The following is a 20,526-nucleotide window of genomic DNA, read 5'->3' as shown; positions in this document are numbered from 1 at the left end:
AATTCATCTTCCAATACCCCGCATTTGATACATTTACGTTCGTGATATGGTAAATTTTCGGGTCTACGCCACCTTCCAGTTTTCACAGCTAACCTGTGTGACGACAAGCGTAATCTAGATAGAGTTTTTTTGTATTTTGGTATGTTTACTAAAATGCATATTATTGCACATTTGAAATTCTGATATTGCCATTTGAGCCATTTTTTGACAGTTCCAAGACAATATTATTTTTGCTGTAGTCAACAAACAATCGATCAAATCAAGACATAGGCGCAGTCAGCACTTTCATTGCTTTTATTTGATGTGTTGCGGTGAAATTATAGCTATTCCTGTGGATGACGTGGATATGCTGCTTCATCGTGTATGGAGTCGAACTAGAGTCGTCGTTTCTCGCATATTGTTAGGGACTGCTTTCGAGAATTTCCAACTGTTTCATTATATCGCCGCTCGGACAGTTCGCATACTAATCTCGATTTTCACTCGAACAGTAGTGTATAACGTCAACTGCTTCCGCATGTTTTACCCTCCGAATTTCGACACAGTGCATGTTTAATACATAATAAAAACGTTTTTCAGGAGAAATTAATCGAAATTTCTTGCATCATTTCTTTGGAGTACATACAAACATTTCTCCAGGGAGAGACACTGAACCGTCCGTAGCAAATGTTGACCTATAATTGCTTTTGGGGGAGGTTTGTGGCATATTCAATGGTATACAGCCCTATGACAACTGGTCTAGGGACAGCCGCTTGACCAGTGGATTTAATATAACATGTAATGTGAACTCTAATAATATTGGAAGATCGAAAGTAAATTCAAAATGATGATCCATGGATTTCACTTTACAACTAGATATGATATGTGTGTGTCCATGCTTGGACTTGACAAGTTTTTTTCGTGGGGTATAATCAGGAAATTGTTGTTTTTACATCTACTTCTATGTCTTGACTCTAAATGTACTAGTAAAAATAACAACCCTTAATACCATTCTATTATCTACTATCCTATAGAAAACAACAAAATCAATACTGTTCAATGGTATTATTTTGGAAGTCTCAGTGAATCGATTTGGGAAACCGATCAACATATACAGCATAAACTTGCAACATGAGCAAAGTATGTCTTATTAACAACATGCCTGACAAAAATGAAGCTTACCTGGTCAACTGGCCGAGGAAAAACTGAGATAAAACCCTTCTTCTGGGGAAAACTCAGAAACCTCTGGCCGTTTGTCATTCAGATTTACAGGATTTGTCTCGTACCACTAGATGTCGGGCCTCATCACCCGTAAGCTCCTTAACAATTATGTATAAAATACATATAATTTATATGGTTCATGTACACGTACTATATCAAATTATACAAGTGTCAATTACAGCGCTATGTATACAAGTGAGATCAAACATGTCATTAATATGATGAAATTGCATAATAACAGAAAACTTTCACCTTAAACATCAATCGGAACTCCTCGGCTAGTTTCAAGATATGGCTATCTCGGAGCTTGCCGGAGATGGCCGAGTTGTTACGATTGCTTAAACATTTGCTTGTAAAATTGTACAATCAATTCTATCGATGTGAGCGTATTGGCTTCCGTGCGCTGATTGCCTTTACATTCATATGCGCACGAAATACTCGTGCCTATGAACCACTCGTGCATATGGAACGTCACCTTGCGGTTATTCCATTACAAGGGAAACTATTTTTTTTCTTATTCGTTTCACCCAAACGCAGAAAATAATATTTTTATGACGATATTTCCAGTACGTCCAAGATGAGAATGTAACTTTAGGTTTCATATCTGACATCTGTAAAATTGTATGTGCCTATGAACTTCATAACTTTATTAACCATGGTTTAATACACCCTGAACAAATACCACCAAGACACCAATGGACAACTACTTTGAACTGTCTCGTGCGTTCTAATGAAACTTAGCTGTGGGCAGATAGAACTATGTCGGACGAAGATTTAAGACTTTTCAAAGTGTTACACCCAAATGTTTCCAAAGCAGCAGTTTATTATATTTTTGACACGAACTATTTCAAACACATCCGAACTGTCTTCAACGATGCTACAACTGTGGTAAAGACGTTAATAACGTAGAAATACACAGCGTAAATGAATGCAGTGTACATGAACGGGATAGGTGGTGTTTCATCGCTGACGTCACAGAACTTGACGTCAACCTTGCCCAAGAACTAACAATAGTGGACGGAGAAACGTTTCCCCTCGCACTTCTTGGCGCAGAACTCATAGTTCCTGACTATCAACTGTCTCGCAAACGGTTTGAGACGACCGTATATGTTTATATATAAGTGTGTGAATGTCTAAGACATAAAGCTATGTTTTAAAACACGTAAGAGACATAATGCATTTTGCACTGTAAAATTGTATTTATTTACAAAGTGAAACGCTAATCTGCTTATTTTGTACACTATTGCCTTTGATAATTACTCTATGTATATAACATGTATATCATCACGTGTGGTGGAAATAAAGATAAGTTGAGTTGAGTTGAGTATCAGACTGAGTATACACAAATCTCAAAAGAAAAACAAGTATATGAATTCTCTCGTCCTTAAATGTAGGTAGCTTCCTGTGGTCCCTTGGTCTAGTTATATGCAGCCTGGTAGGATATATAAATTACAAGATTCGAATAGACTGGGTCTGAGATGAATATGAAAATAAACACAATGCAAGAAAACTAAATGTATGTATATGCATAAAGGCCTAAATATAAAGGCATTTTTTGCAATTGTGATGACGTCAGAATCTTTGAAACTAATCCCGGAATGTGTTATATCTACCATTACAGCATACATATGTACATATAGTATCTAATGTAGGGGATGAGCTGCGACGTTTAACGGTCTGATAGTATCCTCCTGCTGCGATCGGGACGCCTAACACTCCTACTGGTATCAGTATGTACCATAGTGATGTATTACTGTCGCTATTGCCGTTGCCGCCTGTGCTAGGATTGTTACGCTTGTGATGGTGACTGTAATTTCCGCTCTTTTGACCATCACTATTCGCATCATATCTCGTGCTGGAAGAAAATTAAACGCGTCATGTTAGTTGTGAATCGCTCGCATAAGTAAAATCAAATTACAAATTATCTCATCTTGGCGTTAAGCTGTGATACTTTATAAAGTCATTTTAACATGCCGGGTAATCATTGGAGCCATAACATTTTGTTATGTGTTGAAAATGCTCCAACGCGTCTTCCGTTGTAGTTCATTCAGTGTGTCCCCACAGCACTCGTCACTGCAGGAGGAGACGTTCAGTGTCGCACCAAGCTCGTCATCCGCCTCGCATAGAAAAGCCGCTGCTAAATTGTTAACTGAAATTATATATTTAGCAATGAAAAAAAACGTATAAGGAAACCAATTTGTTCCATATCAAAGTGTTAAATGAAGTTTAATGAAACTTACTAACTGAAGTACCACATTATTTACAATTTATTTAAGTTTAGCAGTTATTTCGTATTTTTCCATTAATTTTTTTTACTGGGTATGTCTACCAGGTAGAATTCATTCCTTATGCGTGATTGGCTAGTCGGTGTTATCACGTGATATTACCGAGGTAGGTATATACCTTAATTATGTCACCCCCGATTAGAATAAGCCTTTGTAGCTCAGTGAGTAAGACGCTGGACTGCAATTTTGGCGACGCGGGTTCGAACCCAGTCTCCGACACAATTGTTTTTTTACATTTTGGTACTTTTTTTTTACAATTATGATATCAAAGCGTAACACATTTTATTAGATAATTGTCCTGAGATTCGTTACAGAAAAAAACTTTTTTTGGTGCCAATCTGTGACACAGACCCTTTAATGAGACGAACCGTATTTATATCCCCGACAATGACATAAATCACGCAATTTATTACTTATATTTACACCAAAAGTTCATGTTTTCTTTTCTTGATTCAGGGTTAAAAAATACCAAATATTTCTTCCTGTAATAAAAGGACGACCCGAGCGTAACCGTAACGAGTTTATCATGTGATCACTTCAAAAGAGTTTTTAACTCTTATATTGAAACGCTTATGACAACAGTAGACCCTACATTTAACAAATCTTAATTTAACACTTATCAACATGTTGATTAAAATCTTTCGTGGCCTGCTGACACAAGCAATAACAAGATAAACAATTTTCAATTTATATTGAAAATGTTGCGTTCAACGGAAAATATTTACACCTCAACTTCCATTCCACAAATGAACTGCCTTTCGGCAATTGCGGTAATCATCCGATGAACGCAACATCTTCGGATATGTTCGGATCGTAATTCATCGTTTAACAATTATACAAGATTGTTCATCTTGTTATTGTTTGTATTGTCTCAGCAAGTCCTGTAAAATATAAATCAACATTTTAAATAGTGTTAATTTATGATATGTTAAATGTAGTGTTGCCATAAGTGTTTCAATTTTACGTTTAAAAGTGATTTCAAGTGGTTGATCTTTTCCCGCGTTATTGTGACGACATTTGATAAAATGTTTCCGGTTACAGTCGGGTCATTCCATTTACAGAATGTGTAAGAAATGATTACTGAAAGGTTTACTTAAATGAAATGAAGTATTGTTTTAACAATTCTTGAATGAAATAATGAACTATTGGTGTAAATATAAGTAATGCATTGCGGGTTTGATGTCATTTTCGGGGATATGAACGCAATCGGGCTGGTCAAAGTACGCGTGGAGTCCGGCGTTCATACCCCGATAATGACATCAAGCTCGCAATTCATTCCTTAAATAATCATAATTGCCGAAAGGCCGTTCATTTAAGGAATTGAAGTTGAGGTGTACATATTCGAATTGGAAAGCTCAAAATATACCAGACAGATGACGATATACATAGAATCAATTTGGAATGATCTTATTAAAGTTTGTTTTGTCACCCAAATTCGCTCATAAAGCAACCAAAAATACCATGTAAATGATACCCATCATGATAACCGTCTTTAATAATTTATAAATATCAATCCAATTATAACGATGTGTCTAAAGTAAGCTTATGTTCTCTTCTAAATTACATTACATGAATAAATGATTATATCTTAAAGATAAAGGAAGCACTTATTAGCAAACTTGCGTACCCGTCTTTACCTGAAATATGAATCATTATCAACATATCTGATATTACATTATCAACAAAGATTAACCTCTATTTCTTGTCGTTCACATATCGTAGACTTAAGTTTGTTTTCTTTTAACATGTATTCATTTCTATTGAAAATTGTTCATTAAGCTTAATTGGGGAATTGTTATGTTTTGTTATTTACATAAATTATGCAGGCTTGGAAAATTTGTTTCAACACCTAAATTAATCGAATGCAATCGAAAAAAATCTTTCGAAAGAATATTGATTACTTTTGAAATATATTATGCAATCATCAAGTTTGGCATCGTTCGGGACGAAATAACTTAATAAAAAGTTTATTGTACATATAGCCTCCTGCCTTAATAAATAATTTATAGTTAGCTAAATACATGGCCGAAACAACATTGTATTGTTTGGTGGTATTAACTTGTTCGTCAAAAACATATACTATAATATATTAAAGTATTTTGTATGAATTGGGTTACGAGACATGTTGGTCTATTTCTGGTTAAGTTCATAACATCGGACAACGTGTAAATCCTCGGACAAATAAAAAAGTCATGTTTGAGGTAACTATGTTTGATTCTTTAAATAAAATCAAAACATGTTGTTTTTTACCCTCGATAGACGAAGTTTAATCAAGGTCTAAATGGAGTGGGATATTTTGAACATAATATCAATATTTATATGTATCCTTAAACATGCAAAGACGCTCAAAACGGGAAATTATGTCACTGTGCGCGTACGTTGGCACATTAAAGCCTTTTTTTTCAAATGCGTGTGTTTATGAAAGTTTCATGTATCATGTTTAAAGTTTGTCCGATTAGTTACATATCTGGACACTGAACTTGAGCTTGTTAACATGGTGGTTTATTAATGGTATGGTTTTCACAATATAAACGAATTAGAATCAATCGCATGTTGTTGTTTTCAAAAGACATTCGTTAAGAGAAACCATTTTTATTGCTTTCTTTACGAATTGACAAAGATATTGATAAAAAACCTTCAAAAAGTTTTCATAATTGAAAACATTAAGTATTTTGATTACACCGGAATGTATAAAAGTTGTATCAGCATGCTAATTAAACGCGTTACACTCATTTGATCAAGGTTGTGTTCTAAGTAAGATTTATTACCTATCTAAATTACTGTGATTAACACTGATAATTGCACCTTGAATATGCCATTATCAGTCAAATATCAAATAAACTATTTATAAGACGCACTTTGGTCAAATTTTATCGCACCAAATAAAGAGGCTGAATCCTAAAAGTAAAATAGAAGCAAAATGCATAATTGCACGAAAAAGGATAGACACAAATCCAAGCTGTATCAACTATAATACAAGCTAGATCAACTCAAATACAAGCTATATTAACTATAATACAAGTTGGGTCAACTCAAATACAATCTGGATCAACTCAAATACATCTGGATCAACTCAAATACAATCTGGATCAACTCAAATACAATTTGGATCAACTATAATACAAGCTAGATCAACTCAAATACAAGCTATATCAACTATAATACAAGTTGGGTCAACTCAAATACATCCTGGATCAACTCAAATACAATCTGGATCAACTATAATACAAGCTAGATCAACTCAAATACAAGCTTGATCAACTCAAAGACATGCAGGATCAACACAAATACAAGCTGGATCAACTATAATACAATCTGGATCAACTAAAATACAAGCTAGATCAACTCAAATACAAGCTGTATCAACTATAATAGAATCTGGATCAACACAAATACAAGCTGGATCAACTAAGTACAAGCTGGATTAACTCAAATACATACTGGATCAAATCAAATACAAGCTGTATCAACTCAAATACAAGCTAGATCAACTCAAATACATACAAGATCAACTCAAATACATACTAGATCAACGCAAATACATTCTTGATCAACTCAAATACATACTAGATCAACTCAAATACATACTAGATCAACTCAAATACATACTAGATCAACTCAAATACATACTAGATCAACTCAAATACATACTTGATCAACTCAATACATACTAGATCAACTCAAATACATACTAGATCAACTCAAATACATACTAGATCAACTCAAATACAAACTAGATCAACTCAAATACATTCTAGATCAACTCAAATACATACTAGATCAACTCAAATACATACTAGATCAACTCAAATACATACTTGATCAACTCAAATACATACTAGATCAACTCAAATACATACTTGATCAACTCAAATACATACTAGATCAACTCAAATACATACTGGATCAACTCAAATACATATTGGATCAACTCAAATACATACTTGATAAACTCAAATACATACTGGATCAACTCAAATACTTACTGGGTCAAATCAAATACTTACTGGGTCAACTCAAATACTTACTTGATCAACTCCAATACATACTGGGTCAACTCAAATACTTACTGGATCAACTCAAATAATTACTGGATCGACTCAAATACTTACTGGATCGACTCAAATACATACTGGATCGACTAAAATAAATACTATATCAACTCAAATACATACTGGATCAACTCAAATACAAGCTGGCTCAACTCAAATACAAGCTGGCTCAACTCAAATACAAGCTGGCTCAACTCAAATACAATTTAGCTGGGTCAACTCAAATACAAGCTGGCTCAACTCAAATACAATTAAGCTGGGTCAACTCAAATACAAGCTGGCTCAACTCAAATACTTACTGGGTCCACTCAAATACTTACTTGGTCCACTCAAATACATGTACTTACTGGATCAACTAAAATACTTACTGGTTCAACTCAAATACATACTGGATCAACTCAAATACTTACTGGGTCAACTCAAATACAAGCTGGATCAACTCAAATACTTACTGGATCAACACAAATACAAATGAATTGAAATGAATTATAATACTGGAAACAGGTTTCCATGCATTTTCGCAAAAATTGGCTTGTTCCATGACAAAAAATAAAAAAAGTTGTCAAAACGTTCAATCTGTGAGAGTGCAGCTTTAATGGCAACTAATGGGAATAATTCTTTCATGCTTTTGGTAAAAGTGAAGGGGTTTTTATGCGTGAAATAATAACTGTGAAAATATTCACTGCAAACTTCATTCGGAGCTCCTCGGCCATTTTTATCGAAAACAAAGGCAAACTCCGCGCAGTGTTACTTCCCTTGCAGTACAGTAATCACTGCCTTCACAAATATCACGTGATGATAGAAACGGCACGTGATTGCAATTTACAAAATGGACGGAACACCTTTAAAAGAAATTCCAGCAACATGTTTCATTTGTTTAGAAAATAAACGATTTTATTCCATAAAAGGAAAAAATGCAAAACGTTCGATACATGTCTGAATAGCTAACAACACATCCATGTTGATATTGTAATTTGTAAATCCTACTTTCAATTTGAAAAAAGACCGAACATTTCCGAATGTTTTTTTTAATTGTTATTTTTTTATAAAACATATTATGCCTATCAACTGGCGTAAAGTAATTATTTAACAACAAAGGTTGCAAACTCCGCGCAGTGTTACTTCCCTTGCAGTACAGTAATCACTGCCACCACAAGATTTTCATCCAAAATTGGATGAAAACTTTTAATGGCATTTTTTTTAATCATATATATTTATTCTTATATCCTTTCTTAAATGATTACTGTACTGCAAGGGAAGTAACACTGCGCGGAGTTTGCAAAGGTTGTTGTCGATAAAAATGGCCGAGGAGTTCCGAATGTGCAAACTTAAGAATAAAAACGTTCACTTTTCAAGTTCCTTTTTAAAATCAGTTGTAGTTATTTCCCTTTGATAAAAAACTGAGTGTCTCGCTTTTGATCCATGAATAATGTTAAAAATAATAATTTGATTTAAAAAGAAGAATGCATATGCAAAAAACAGCCATGTGCTTCAATGCTTACATGTATACGATATACTGTGTTTGGTCCAGGAATGGACGCCAAAAGGAGGGCGTAACTTATAGGGGCGCAACATTTTGGCGTGCGCCCCTCATCCAGAGCCGAGATGTAGATGGCACAACATGTTTCCCTGGGGTCTTAGATTAATTGTACATTTTGGACACACAAATATCACATCATTGATCCCAAATCGCATAAAAGACGATAACAGGTACCTGTCCCCCCCCCCCCCCCCCAGCAGCCCGCTATCTCGTACATTCATTAAAATAGCCCTCTGATATTAAAAACAACAACAATACAGTTATACCTCCGTAACTGAAATGTTACGCATGTTGTTCTCCCAAGCGGATCAATTTGGGGCACACACCCGCCCCTCTCCACTCCACACAAACACAATACCCCAACCTAAACCCCTAAAACCGTTCAATTTTTCTTTTTATGTCATTTACGGAGACAAAAGTAATAAATTACGTTTAAAATGTACCATTTCGGAAAAGAAATCTTAAGAATTCTCTTAGGATAGTACTCATTAGAATTTCGATTCTGAGGGAGGGGCGAATGTCAAAAGCTCGTTAAGCTACATCTTATAATTATCTAGTTAATTTATTTATTTCATATTAATGAATATCTGGGAATCCTACTCCCAGTGAATATAAAATATTTATTGGACTAATGCATTGATTGATGATTGATCGATCTGTATTAATTTGATGGATGATTGATTAATTGACTGATTGTTAATTAAATTTATTTATTTATTTATTTATTTATTTATTTATTTATTTATTTATTTATTTATTTATTTATTTATTTATTTATTTATTTATTATATTTTTATTTATGTATTTATGTATTTATTTATTTATTTATTTATTTATTTATTTATTTATTTATTTATTTATTTATTTATTTATTTATTGATCGATTGATTGATTCCCATGGCTTGAATGACTTTATAGTTAGTTGACTGGTTAATTACTTGATTGATTGATTGAATAGTTGATGGATTGATCGATGATTAGGACGATTGATAGTTTAAGTGTAGAGGATGCGTGCGTGGTTGGTCGCGAGTGTGCCTTAATGGACTGACTGACTGTACAATATTTACACAACATCACGTATTATACCGGAAAATGCCGAAGCAATACACAATCCTTACGTAACATCTATTTTTATCTCGAGCGGGAAAATTGTGTATTGCCTTTCGCGCGGAAAAATCACATGATCAAATTGGCGGTAAGATGAAAGGCATATCGCCTTTCCGATTGGTCAAAGCGACCATTAACCTGCGTTTAACCCTGTCACGTGACTTTGTTATTATTTTCGTCGATGGAGTAGCACGCGGTGTCATAATTGTCAATTAAATACCAATAATTCCATATTTCTGATGAACAATCGCGATGGCAATGCTTGACAAATCAAATATTGTGGACTTTTCTAGCCGACCAAGGCGTGTTCATCAAACTGCAGGGCGAAACTACGACGGGGAAGGTGCAAGAACTCTCGAACTTCGGGGTGTTCTGGACGTGCTCAGTGCTTACACTGGTTATGAAGGAGGAATCAACTGTAGCATGTGTGGTAAGTGTATGTTTTTGTGTCAGTGTGGTTAGATACACTTATTATGAGCAATTGCACAAGTTGTCTTGTATTTAAGACTAAAAAATACTTGATTTTACTTGTCGCGAAATTATGTTGCATAGATTGTATTTCTTTTGTTCATTGCATAGGAATACTGTAAATATTACAAATGCCATGGCATAAGCTTTGTATATAAGTTAGCACGGATCTTCGATTATTTGCTTTAGTTTGTGATAAATTAAACTTAATTTAGATGAATATTTCAAGGATATTTTTCATTTTGATGTTGTGAGTCATTATTGAACTGTCACCACCACTACAGTAATAGAACTTTGCATTACGTAATATCTGGATGGATCAGTTTCAAACTCACTGTACTGGTTGATGGTACATTTCCAAACATGACACAAATCCCGAACACCGGATAAAACACATGTTTGTTTACTGTGATCGGTTATTCGATGATCTAGATCAATACAGAGGCTTGCCTTGGTCACACTTGCCATTCAATGTTTATATGCTTAAAGATCAAAATGTTGCACATGGGGGTATGAGGTCAGAGGGCGCACATCCATCTTTAGGTTTTGCAGTTATGTTGACCAACATTCAAGATATTTTTAAATGGAAATCGCACTTAACATTTCAATTGCATGTTTTGAAAAACATCAGAAACAATTTAATATAGCATACTTATTAATTATAATTGTAAGACCATGTATTTTTGCTTTGCAAGTGTTCGGTATTTGTGCCCTCCATAGCTTAAATTTAAGGGTGATTTACTGTCCATAAAATGAAAGATTATTGACATAAAATTGATGAGATCATGAATCTGTACTTTGACATTTGTTGTCACATTAACCAAAGATTTTTCATACACACTTTTAACTAACTACAACAAAAACTCTCTAAGATAATTGTGAAAAACCTCAAAAAGTGTTCGGATTTGTAACCTTAGCCAGTTCTGTTTTCATTGCTATTTTATAAGAAAACATCTGTAGACTGCAAAGGTATTACACTGACTTTGCCAATGAAGCATCTTGGGAACATTTTTTTTCTTTCTAAAATCAAAACATAACTAATACCATTTGACGTTGAAATCCAAGAGTCACCTTTTTTCGGACTTTTATATATAGTGGTGAAAAAGTAGAAATTTGGAGAGTGTGTTAATAATTTACTGTAAAAGTGTGACATATATTTTTTATGTAAAGGGCATGTAAAGTTGGCATTAAAGCTTTAATGATTTTATTAATATGCAAAGTAGCAAACCAGTATGCTAGTGACAATTTTTCACTTTGATACCAACTGATCAATAATTGGTTGGCGAATATCATTTGAATTGTTGTGTGAAATAAATACTTTTTTTCCTGTCACTTGCATACAAATTGGTCCAATAACAAGGTGCTGTGTACATTTTAGTTTATTAGGATAGAAGACTATGTGATCTTTATCTGCAGTCAGTTGGCCACGTGATCATAAAACAAAGTCTTTTCTATTCTGAATGTCAGAGGAAAAGCACAAAAACAGCATTATAAACTTATCAATAAGTCACGAACAATAGTTACTGACAACAACAACTCTCCCAGAAAATTCCACCTCTCTGCAAGATAAAGACACTGGCAAAGAAAATCAGTCAGAAAATTTACATTATGTACATGTGCAGTTACCCCAGCTGCAATGGATTTAAAATGCCACATAAACTTCCTCCATCCACTGCAATAACCAAGTATTCCCTATATCTGGGTTATTTTGGACAGATTTTTCGCCTAAACTACTTAGGGAAAACATACTTTTTATGGTTGGGAATGGAGCTGAAACTTACAAGAAGGTTGTCAATGTCTTACATCTATTTTCAGGAAAGCTGTACAAGAGCAAGGTCTGCTTCATAAAGCATCTGTGGGAACACTCTGTGTACTGGGACCTGTTTCCTGGCGATAAAAACCATGAGCGTGTTCTTGCCATCCAAGCTGCCCTCATCCTATATTCCCACTATCTGGGGGTGTCCCAGGAGGATGCAGAAAGGTAGGCTTTCCTTGTGAATCAATATCAGTGTGTGTATACCACGTAATAAATTACATCATTTATGCTACGTCGGAAGGCAATATTTTGCTTAAAATAAAGACTTAAATCAAAGATAACTTTTCGCTTACTTCACCATTTTAAATGAAACAAAAGTCAGTCTATGCAGCTTAAAGAGCCCCACCTTTGTTTTATAACCGGAGTTTGATAAGGTGATTAGTTTCATCAAACACTTTGACAAACCTGTTTCCCAAACAATGTTTTGACAGTGCTCTGTCAGACGGCCGTATCGTGAAAAGGTTTGTCGAAGTGTTATAAAAAACTAAACTCTCAATCAAAATTTGGTAAAATACCGAAGGCGGGGCTCCGTAAGCTGCATTATATTGACTGCGCTATGTGTCATTTAAAATGGTAAAGAAAAGAAAAGTTATCATTGTTTTAAGTCTTCAATCGAAGCAAAATATTGCTTTCCGACGTATCATTTATGACGCAATTTATCACGTGGTATACACACACTGAATATGAGGGTTCTCGCTTACTCTCATTAATTTTAACATACTCCACAATGCCATCACTAGAGCAACAGCGGTTTTGTAAATATTTGCATGTTCACCTTTTAAGAAGTGCTTACAAGTTTGTTTGTGTTCTGGCATAAGTGTAAGCATGATACATAAGAGTCATATTTGCATGGGCCAAAATGTTCTTACAATGTGTGTAAACAAGCAAATGTACTTTAAATGCTAGCAGATCTCAAAATATGCACAAGTCTGATTCAGGAGAAAAGCTGACACCACTGTTTGCACAATATCGAAAAAAAATCGGTGCCAACCTTCAGTAAAGATGTTTTTACACGGTACCACATTCTGTGATATTCAAAATATGTCTTATAAAATCATCAAATAAAATATATCATACTCATGTGTGACGAAGTTCAAGTAAACACAAGGCACAGCTGCACCATGGATATGTTGATAGCTTGTTTTCTTTGCACCACCGATAAGTGGCGGACCTGGCATTCAGTAGCCGTGTATATGGATATGCTTTGCCATCTAAATGTTAAATTAAACAGCATACAATCATATTTTGACGATAGTAGTCAATAAAAGATATTAATTGGTACTGACTCTTTCGGCTATTGATTATTTTTCTGACCAATTTGGGGGCAAAATCCTTTTGATAAAACTAAAAACACATACTTTTATTCCCAAATGTGAAAATTAAATTCCAAATTTTATTTTCAAAAATTGAAACATGTATAATGATTTAGGGTATTCTTACAGAAACAACCTTGACGACATTCTTTTATCTTTTTTGGACTCTTTAAACTCTGGACTGTTTGACTTTAATACTTATGATTTCAATATTCCTTTATTTCCCAGGCTTTGTGATCTGCTAGTGACATCACCAAACTCTCATGAAAATGGGCAGACATCAACGTCAAACTCAGACATACCAATGACTTCAAGACTGCACACAACACCAAAGAAAAATGGCCGACCTGGGCCTTACCAGTACCCAACCACACCGTCAAAGTTTGAAAAAGAGACCCCGCCCGACCCTTATCCCGTTACCCCACTCCGTGAAATGGAACCTAAACTTGTTTGTCCCGGTGCTCCTAGGAAAGACAAGCGTAAGGCTTCGCATATGAAAATTCAGCGCACTGCAAGACGAAGACGGCGTCTGTTGCTAGAATAAATGGTTTTGTTTTTGTATCTTTAGTATTAGTGTATTTTTTTATATGCTGTTATGTTGTTTTGTTACTCATTGATCTGACACTTAGTGCTATTTTGTTAAAAGGTGAAATACAAAAATATAATTTTGAATTTGTTAAATGTGTTTAGCTATTTTAAGTTTCCAAGATTTGTTTTTAAAATTTAACCTGTATAGTTTCATTAAAAAGGAAAAAAGTTGTTCATATAGTCGAAAAAAAGGTCTTATTACCGGTAATCAGTATTGAAAATGCTCCATTCTGATTTTTTTGAATTTTTTTAAGTCACAAGTGGCCTTGCTTTTTATAAGTTTTATACCTACATTATAATTGGTAGACTTTTAAATATGGTACGAGATCAATGATCTGTATATATATGTTTTCCGGGGCCAAATAATTGCCTTACATTTGATAATGTGATTGTTCGTGTTGTGTTTAGCGCCATCCTATGCATTTTAGGTACTCCTGTATAAAATGTAAATACCTGTTTAGAGTTTATGACATGTTCAGCCTTTGTTTAACTGTAACTAGATGTATTGTTTGATCATTTCTGTATAGAAAGAAAATTGTGCTAATTTGTTTATGCTGTAGTGCTGTCTGTCAATTTGTTAATTCTAAAAAGTGAATTGTGACAAAAAAACAAGTTTAGCTAAAGCATAATTTTTTATTGACTCGATAGGTTATTTCAGAATTATATTGCAATATATTTCATATTCTTATAATCTAAAAAGCAGTATCATTACTTTCGGTTAATAATTAATAACACTGTCAATAAAAGAGACTCTTTCATGTTCTAGAAGGTCAAATGTTAAAACAAAAATATGAGAATGGGAAGAAAACGCTTGTGTCAATGATAAAACATTTTCAAGATTTCAAAATAATGCTCTAATGTTAAAAATCATTTATTTCTTTTGAAATTTGAAAAAAACCACTTGTTTCAATGATCAAACATTGTAAAAAGTTTACACTTGATCAAAAATTATAATAATTTAAAATGTGACAGAAATTTCTCTATTTTGCTATGTGATGCATGTATGTAGTCATGCTATTGAATAATTGAGCTTTTAGGCTTGGATTTACGAAAATCTACTTAAAAACAAGACTTACTGCCAGTGCGGTTAAGGGTTTATACCGAAAAGTAAGTTAAATTACTTTATTTCAATAATGTTTAACAATCTCTTAGTTGCATCATTAGTTCTGAAAAATATCAATTTACAATTTATAACAGGTCTACCGGTAATAGTTTTTGCAGCCCTCCATGTAGATTGTTTTTTATACTGATATTGACCTGTTTATAGTAGTATGCGATGTGTTATGTGCAATTAATTTTTATTATTTGTTCAAAATTTGGATTAAAATCTAATTCTTTGAAAGGTTTAGAGGGAAGACACCTTTTAATGAGATTTTTTATGATGTATGCAATGTTATTATCAAGTGAATTTGCTTTCAGAAGAATGTGTTCAAATAGATCAATTTACATTTAACAGAAAACAGTTTGGTACAAAATGTGTTCAATAATCGTACAAAATGTGTTCAATAATCGTGCAAAATGTGTTCAATAATCGTGCAAAATGTGTTCAATAATCATGCAAAATGTGTTCAATTATCATACAAAAGGTGTTCAATAATCATTAAATACAATGTACATGTAGATTACTTAGTTATATAAATTGATTACTAAAGTAATAGTAAACATCATGCTTTTGGCCAATATAAATCATTTGCTAGATTTTCATCCGATTTTTTTTTCTAAATCAGGGGCGTGAGGTGACTTTATTTTTCATTTTTCTTGGATGACCGTTTCACAGTTGAACATGTGTTCATGCTCTTTTATTTTGTATAAGGGACTATATACATGTACCAAGAACACGATCATAACAGCTCTCCTTTCTTACATGTGAATGTTAAACATCGACTCTGTAGGTATGAATAAACGCTGTTCCAAGACACTTCAGGACAGATACACAAATGGAGACCTAGTTCAACATTTTAATTAAGTCAATCAAATTTATAAACGGCAGAAAAAAGGAAAACACAAGCGGGGATGAAAATCTAGTAATTAATTTATAGCCGTCTCGTGATTCTTTTTTTAGCAATATGTGAAGGTTTACTTTCAAGTGAATTTGCTTTCAAAATAATGTGTTCAAATAGATGACTGTACATTTAACAGTGTACAGTTTGATACAAAATGTGTTCAATGTTCATTTAATGCAATATTCATGTAGATTACTTTGTTACATGTATATAAATTGATTACTTTAGTATCAGTAATAAACTAATAATTATGCACTGAAATGGCTCGTTCACATTTTATAGGGTCGAACTTTAAAAAACAAATGAGCTGACGATAATAAAACATTGAAAGTTTAAATTAGTGCTCTTTTATAAATTGTGGTCTTAAAATATGACAAAAATGTTCTATTTTGTCACAAACTTAGGAAGCTATTGAAAAACTAACATTTGTAGGTAAAGACTTCCAAAATTTTGTACCTGAGTACCTGCCATTTGCTTTTTAGTTTTTGCTCAAAGGAATTAAAAATAATAAAAATGTAATTAGTTTAATGTTTAAAAATATTTTTTGGGGGTGGGCTCTTTTTGAAGTCTTGTAAATGTGTAAGCTAAGTAATCAGTATATTTTTGCATGTATATATGTTTGTGATAAGTAGAATCTAGTGGCATTAGACTGTAGTTTTTGTACAGGACTAATCATGTTATCATGTGCTTAAAAGTTGCATTGTGAATTTGTTGAGTAGATTTAGTAAAAATTCTTTTTATAAATTTCTTATGACATATAATCAATAAATAAAACAAGTACTTTAAATTGAATAAAATGATAATTGTTAAACATTCGATGACAAAACCTGCAAAATTGACTTAATATCGGGGCTCGTATTTATAAAGCATCTTAGTTGTTTCCAAACTTCAGTCACTTTCCAGATTTAAGTATCTCATTGGTCAAAAGATACAAAAACTTAATAATTTCTGTTATACAATATTTAATTTTTGGTATACAATATTTAATTTCTGGTATACAATATTTAATTTCTGGTATACAATATTTTTATTGCATTTTATTTAAAATTGAACATTCTTTATGCCAAAAACAATTAAACATTCCGTTTTGTCCACCACAAAATTTTATCAAGAAATCAACACAAGTTAAAAAATAACTTAAGATACTTTATGTAAACTGCCCCTGATATACGAATAAGCTTGCTATCGACAGTAATGTTAAATGTTCAGGCCTGGTTAATCCATATATATGGGAAGGTATTTTCAAGTTTTCCAATTATTTTTTTCAGTTAATCAGCAGTTATTGATTTTTATCAGGTGAAGTGTTAGATTTAAACAGTGGCTGGCCCAGTGAGTGGGAAGCTTATGCAATAAAATGTTGACAACTAAATTTTTCAAGGATTAACTGCGTCGCATCAAACACATCATTTAATTTTTTTTAAAAACATACTAACAATCGTTTAACCAATGTAAGATATTTAAGAATGATTTCCCACCATTTACTCAGACTATAACTGCACCTGTGACAATAATATTGTAGTTCTGTTAAATTGTTGGGTTAGAATAGAATGGAATTCATCACACTCTGTTATACAAGTGAAAAAAAGAAACTTTGAGTGATGTTTCAAATATTCTTAACAGAGACATTTGCTGATAAACATTATGTATGTTCATATTAATGTAACTAGGAATCAGAAAAAAAAGTAACTCCCATAACTGTTAATTTTTCTTAGTTCATTTTTGTTCTGCTTTAATATAAGCAACTTCTTGTACCTAACTTTCTATCTGATACGAAATTCTCGCTATAAAGGCTTTGTACTATATCAGCACTTTTCTATTTAGGCTCCAATTTTCTGTTTTTCATACCGTGTTTAATTTGTTTCTGGAAAACCTTTGCTTTTTCAGAGAAAATATATGCCAGTTTATGTAGTTAGTTTAAAGCCATTTGGGTGATATGCATTTGATTTTTATCCTTTGAGTAAATGTTTTATTTCTACTGTAAATATTGTTAAGACTGTTTTGGGGAAATGTTTGTTCGATATGCATGGAATAAATCTGCATTTTTCTGCAAGTGTTTTTATTTTTGTCGAAATATAAATAAAACTGTTATTGGTTGGAAAAGAGTTCATGATAATACAATATTGACAATAGAGTGTGAAACACGGAACGCTTAAACTTGTAAATGAAAGTTGCATACAGGAAGCATTTGAATTTAATAGTTGTGGAATTTATACCTAAACTTGGTACTTGTACAGACTCCCTGTTAGCACAAAAAACTTACCTTGTGTTACGTAAATGTAATTCTAAGCATGTACAATGTCCACATACATGTATGACAGTGCTCCAGCTGGGCCTCAGCCCTATTAGGCAGGCGAGCACCCTGCTGCCTTTTACTATGCCCTTTAGTTTAACAGAGCCCTCTTTGATATCATGATCAATAACTAGACTAGTATTTGATCATTTTGATTTATTTGACATACTGTCAGGCCATTTTTCAGAAATAAGTTTAAAAATAAATATACATAATGTTGACAATTAAAAAAGCAGCTTAGGTTTGCATAACACACTAAGTATTGAAAGTAGTTACAATACATATACAATATGGATTGTGCCCCATAAAGGCTCATTCATTGGGCATCAGATGTGCCCTTTCTGACCTGGCACCCTGCCCTTTTCCAATCCTGGCTGAAGCACATGCCTGGATAGCGTAGTGTATGTACACAAACTGTACATGTAAATTTCTCAACCTTTTTTATAACTAAAAAAGACTTTTTGCAGTGCACTAGAACCATAATCCTAGCATGCATATTTTTTTTAGTTATCTTTCCTTAACCATGTTTTCATTGTTGGTGCTTGTCAGGGCAATTACTTCAAAACTACTGATGTGAGAGAAATATAACATGGCATATAGATAAATGGCATTGAGAGAAAGTGCACAAAAACCATAACTCTGCCCTGCATATATAAGGTATCTCCCCTTAACCTGATATTTTCGAAAATGGATACTTGTCCGGGCCATATTTTGGAAAATTCGAAATGGATTGAAATTAAACTTGAAATGTTGGTAAATGGCAATAAAAGAAAGTGCATGATCAAAGAACCGTGGTCCTGCCCGGCATTCTTTAGAAATCTCCCCTGAAACTCACCTTATCTGTTTTTGAAAACCAGAGTTTGTCTGGGCCATATTGTAAGGATTTTATAAACGTAAAATTTAAAGTCTTGTCGTACAGTCATTTGACAGGAATCTTTTTTTTACCTAACGCTATATGCTTCATTAGTTCAACGGCTCGAGAACTGTTTGGCCTACACTCGTGAAACTTCAGTAGTAGGTTGCATTGGACGACTAGATGACTCCTAATGTGTAGGTCGGTAGGGAAAGGTCACAGGCAACACTTGTGAACAGTTTGTCCGAACTATTACTCGATAAAGGATTGCCTTAGGACTCTTAAACTCCAGTGGTATGTTGCCACTGTCTTGTAGATGACCCATATTGTTTTATAGGACAGTAGGTCAAGATCACATCCAATTTTTTGAAGAAAGTTTTATCCACACAAAGCTCGAAAATGACTTGACCTAGACCCTCGAAACTTCAGTGGTTGGTTGCCCTTGACTAGTAGATGTCCCTTTTGTTCGTGTCAAAGGTCAAAGATCAATGTCAAGGTCATAGGTCTTAGAAAAAGACCTAATTCTATATTGGTTCGACCTAGTTTCATAAAATTTCAGTGGTAGGTTTCCCATGACCAGTAGGTGACCCTTATTGCTTAACGCTCGTCTGGCCTAGATGTCCGTCGTCTATATGTAAACAATAGCCTGTGAACGCGATGTAGTCTTCAGTTTTGATTGTATTACAATTTGACTTCTACAGCATATTCATTAGAGCTCGGGACTTTTTTAAACCAGCAAGAATCGCCCATGCATGACTGAATTATGGCCCTTGAAATGCTTCAGCAATAGAAAAAAATATTTTCTACGGGAGACAACTTTGTACACGGAGTTGTGTATTATTGTAGGAGTGTTTTTTCCTTTCCTCTTTGTAAAACATGGTTCAGTGATTACTTCCCTTTGAATCTAAGTTCAGTACATTACCAAACAAGTCAGGTCAGTAGAGCATGGGTCCTCGTGAGCCTCTTGTTTAGGTAAGTTGCTCAAATGTAAAATTCACAGTCAATACTCGTAGT

The 20,526-nt window shown here is 33.7% G+C and overlaps 1 protein-coding gene across 1 annotated transcript; it reads left to right on the top strand.

The window, feature by feature from the left end:
• The first annotated feature begins 10,363 nt into the window (after nucleotides 1-10,363).
• Nucleotides 10,364-18,414, top strand: LOC128242349 (uncharacterized). Its single transcript, XM_052959464.1, has 3 exons — nucleotides 10,364-10,611; nucleotides 12,465-12,630; nucleotides 14,007-18,414. The coding sequence occupies exons 1-3, from the start codon at nucleotides 10,434-10,436 to the stop codon at nucleotides 14,320-14,322; spliced, it is 660 nt and encodes a 219-aa protein (XP_052815424.1). The 5' UTR covers nucleotides 10,364-10,433; the 3' UTR covers nucleotides 14,323-18,414.
• Nucleotides 18,415-20,526: the final 2,112 nt, after the last annotated feature.

Source organism: Mya arenaria, chromosome 8 (assembly GCF_026914265.1).
Source record: "Mya arenaria isolate MELC-2E11 chromosome 8, ASM2691426v1".
Taxonomy (NCBI): domain Eukaryota; kingdom Metazoa; phylum Mollusca; class Bivalvia; order Myida; family Myidae; genus Mya; species Mya arenaria.
This window is presented reverse-complemented; position numbering and strand designations above follow the sequence as displayed.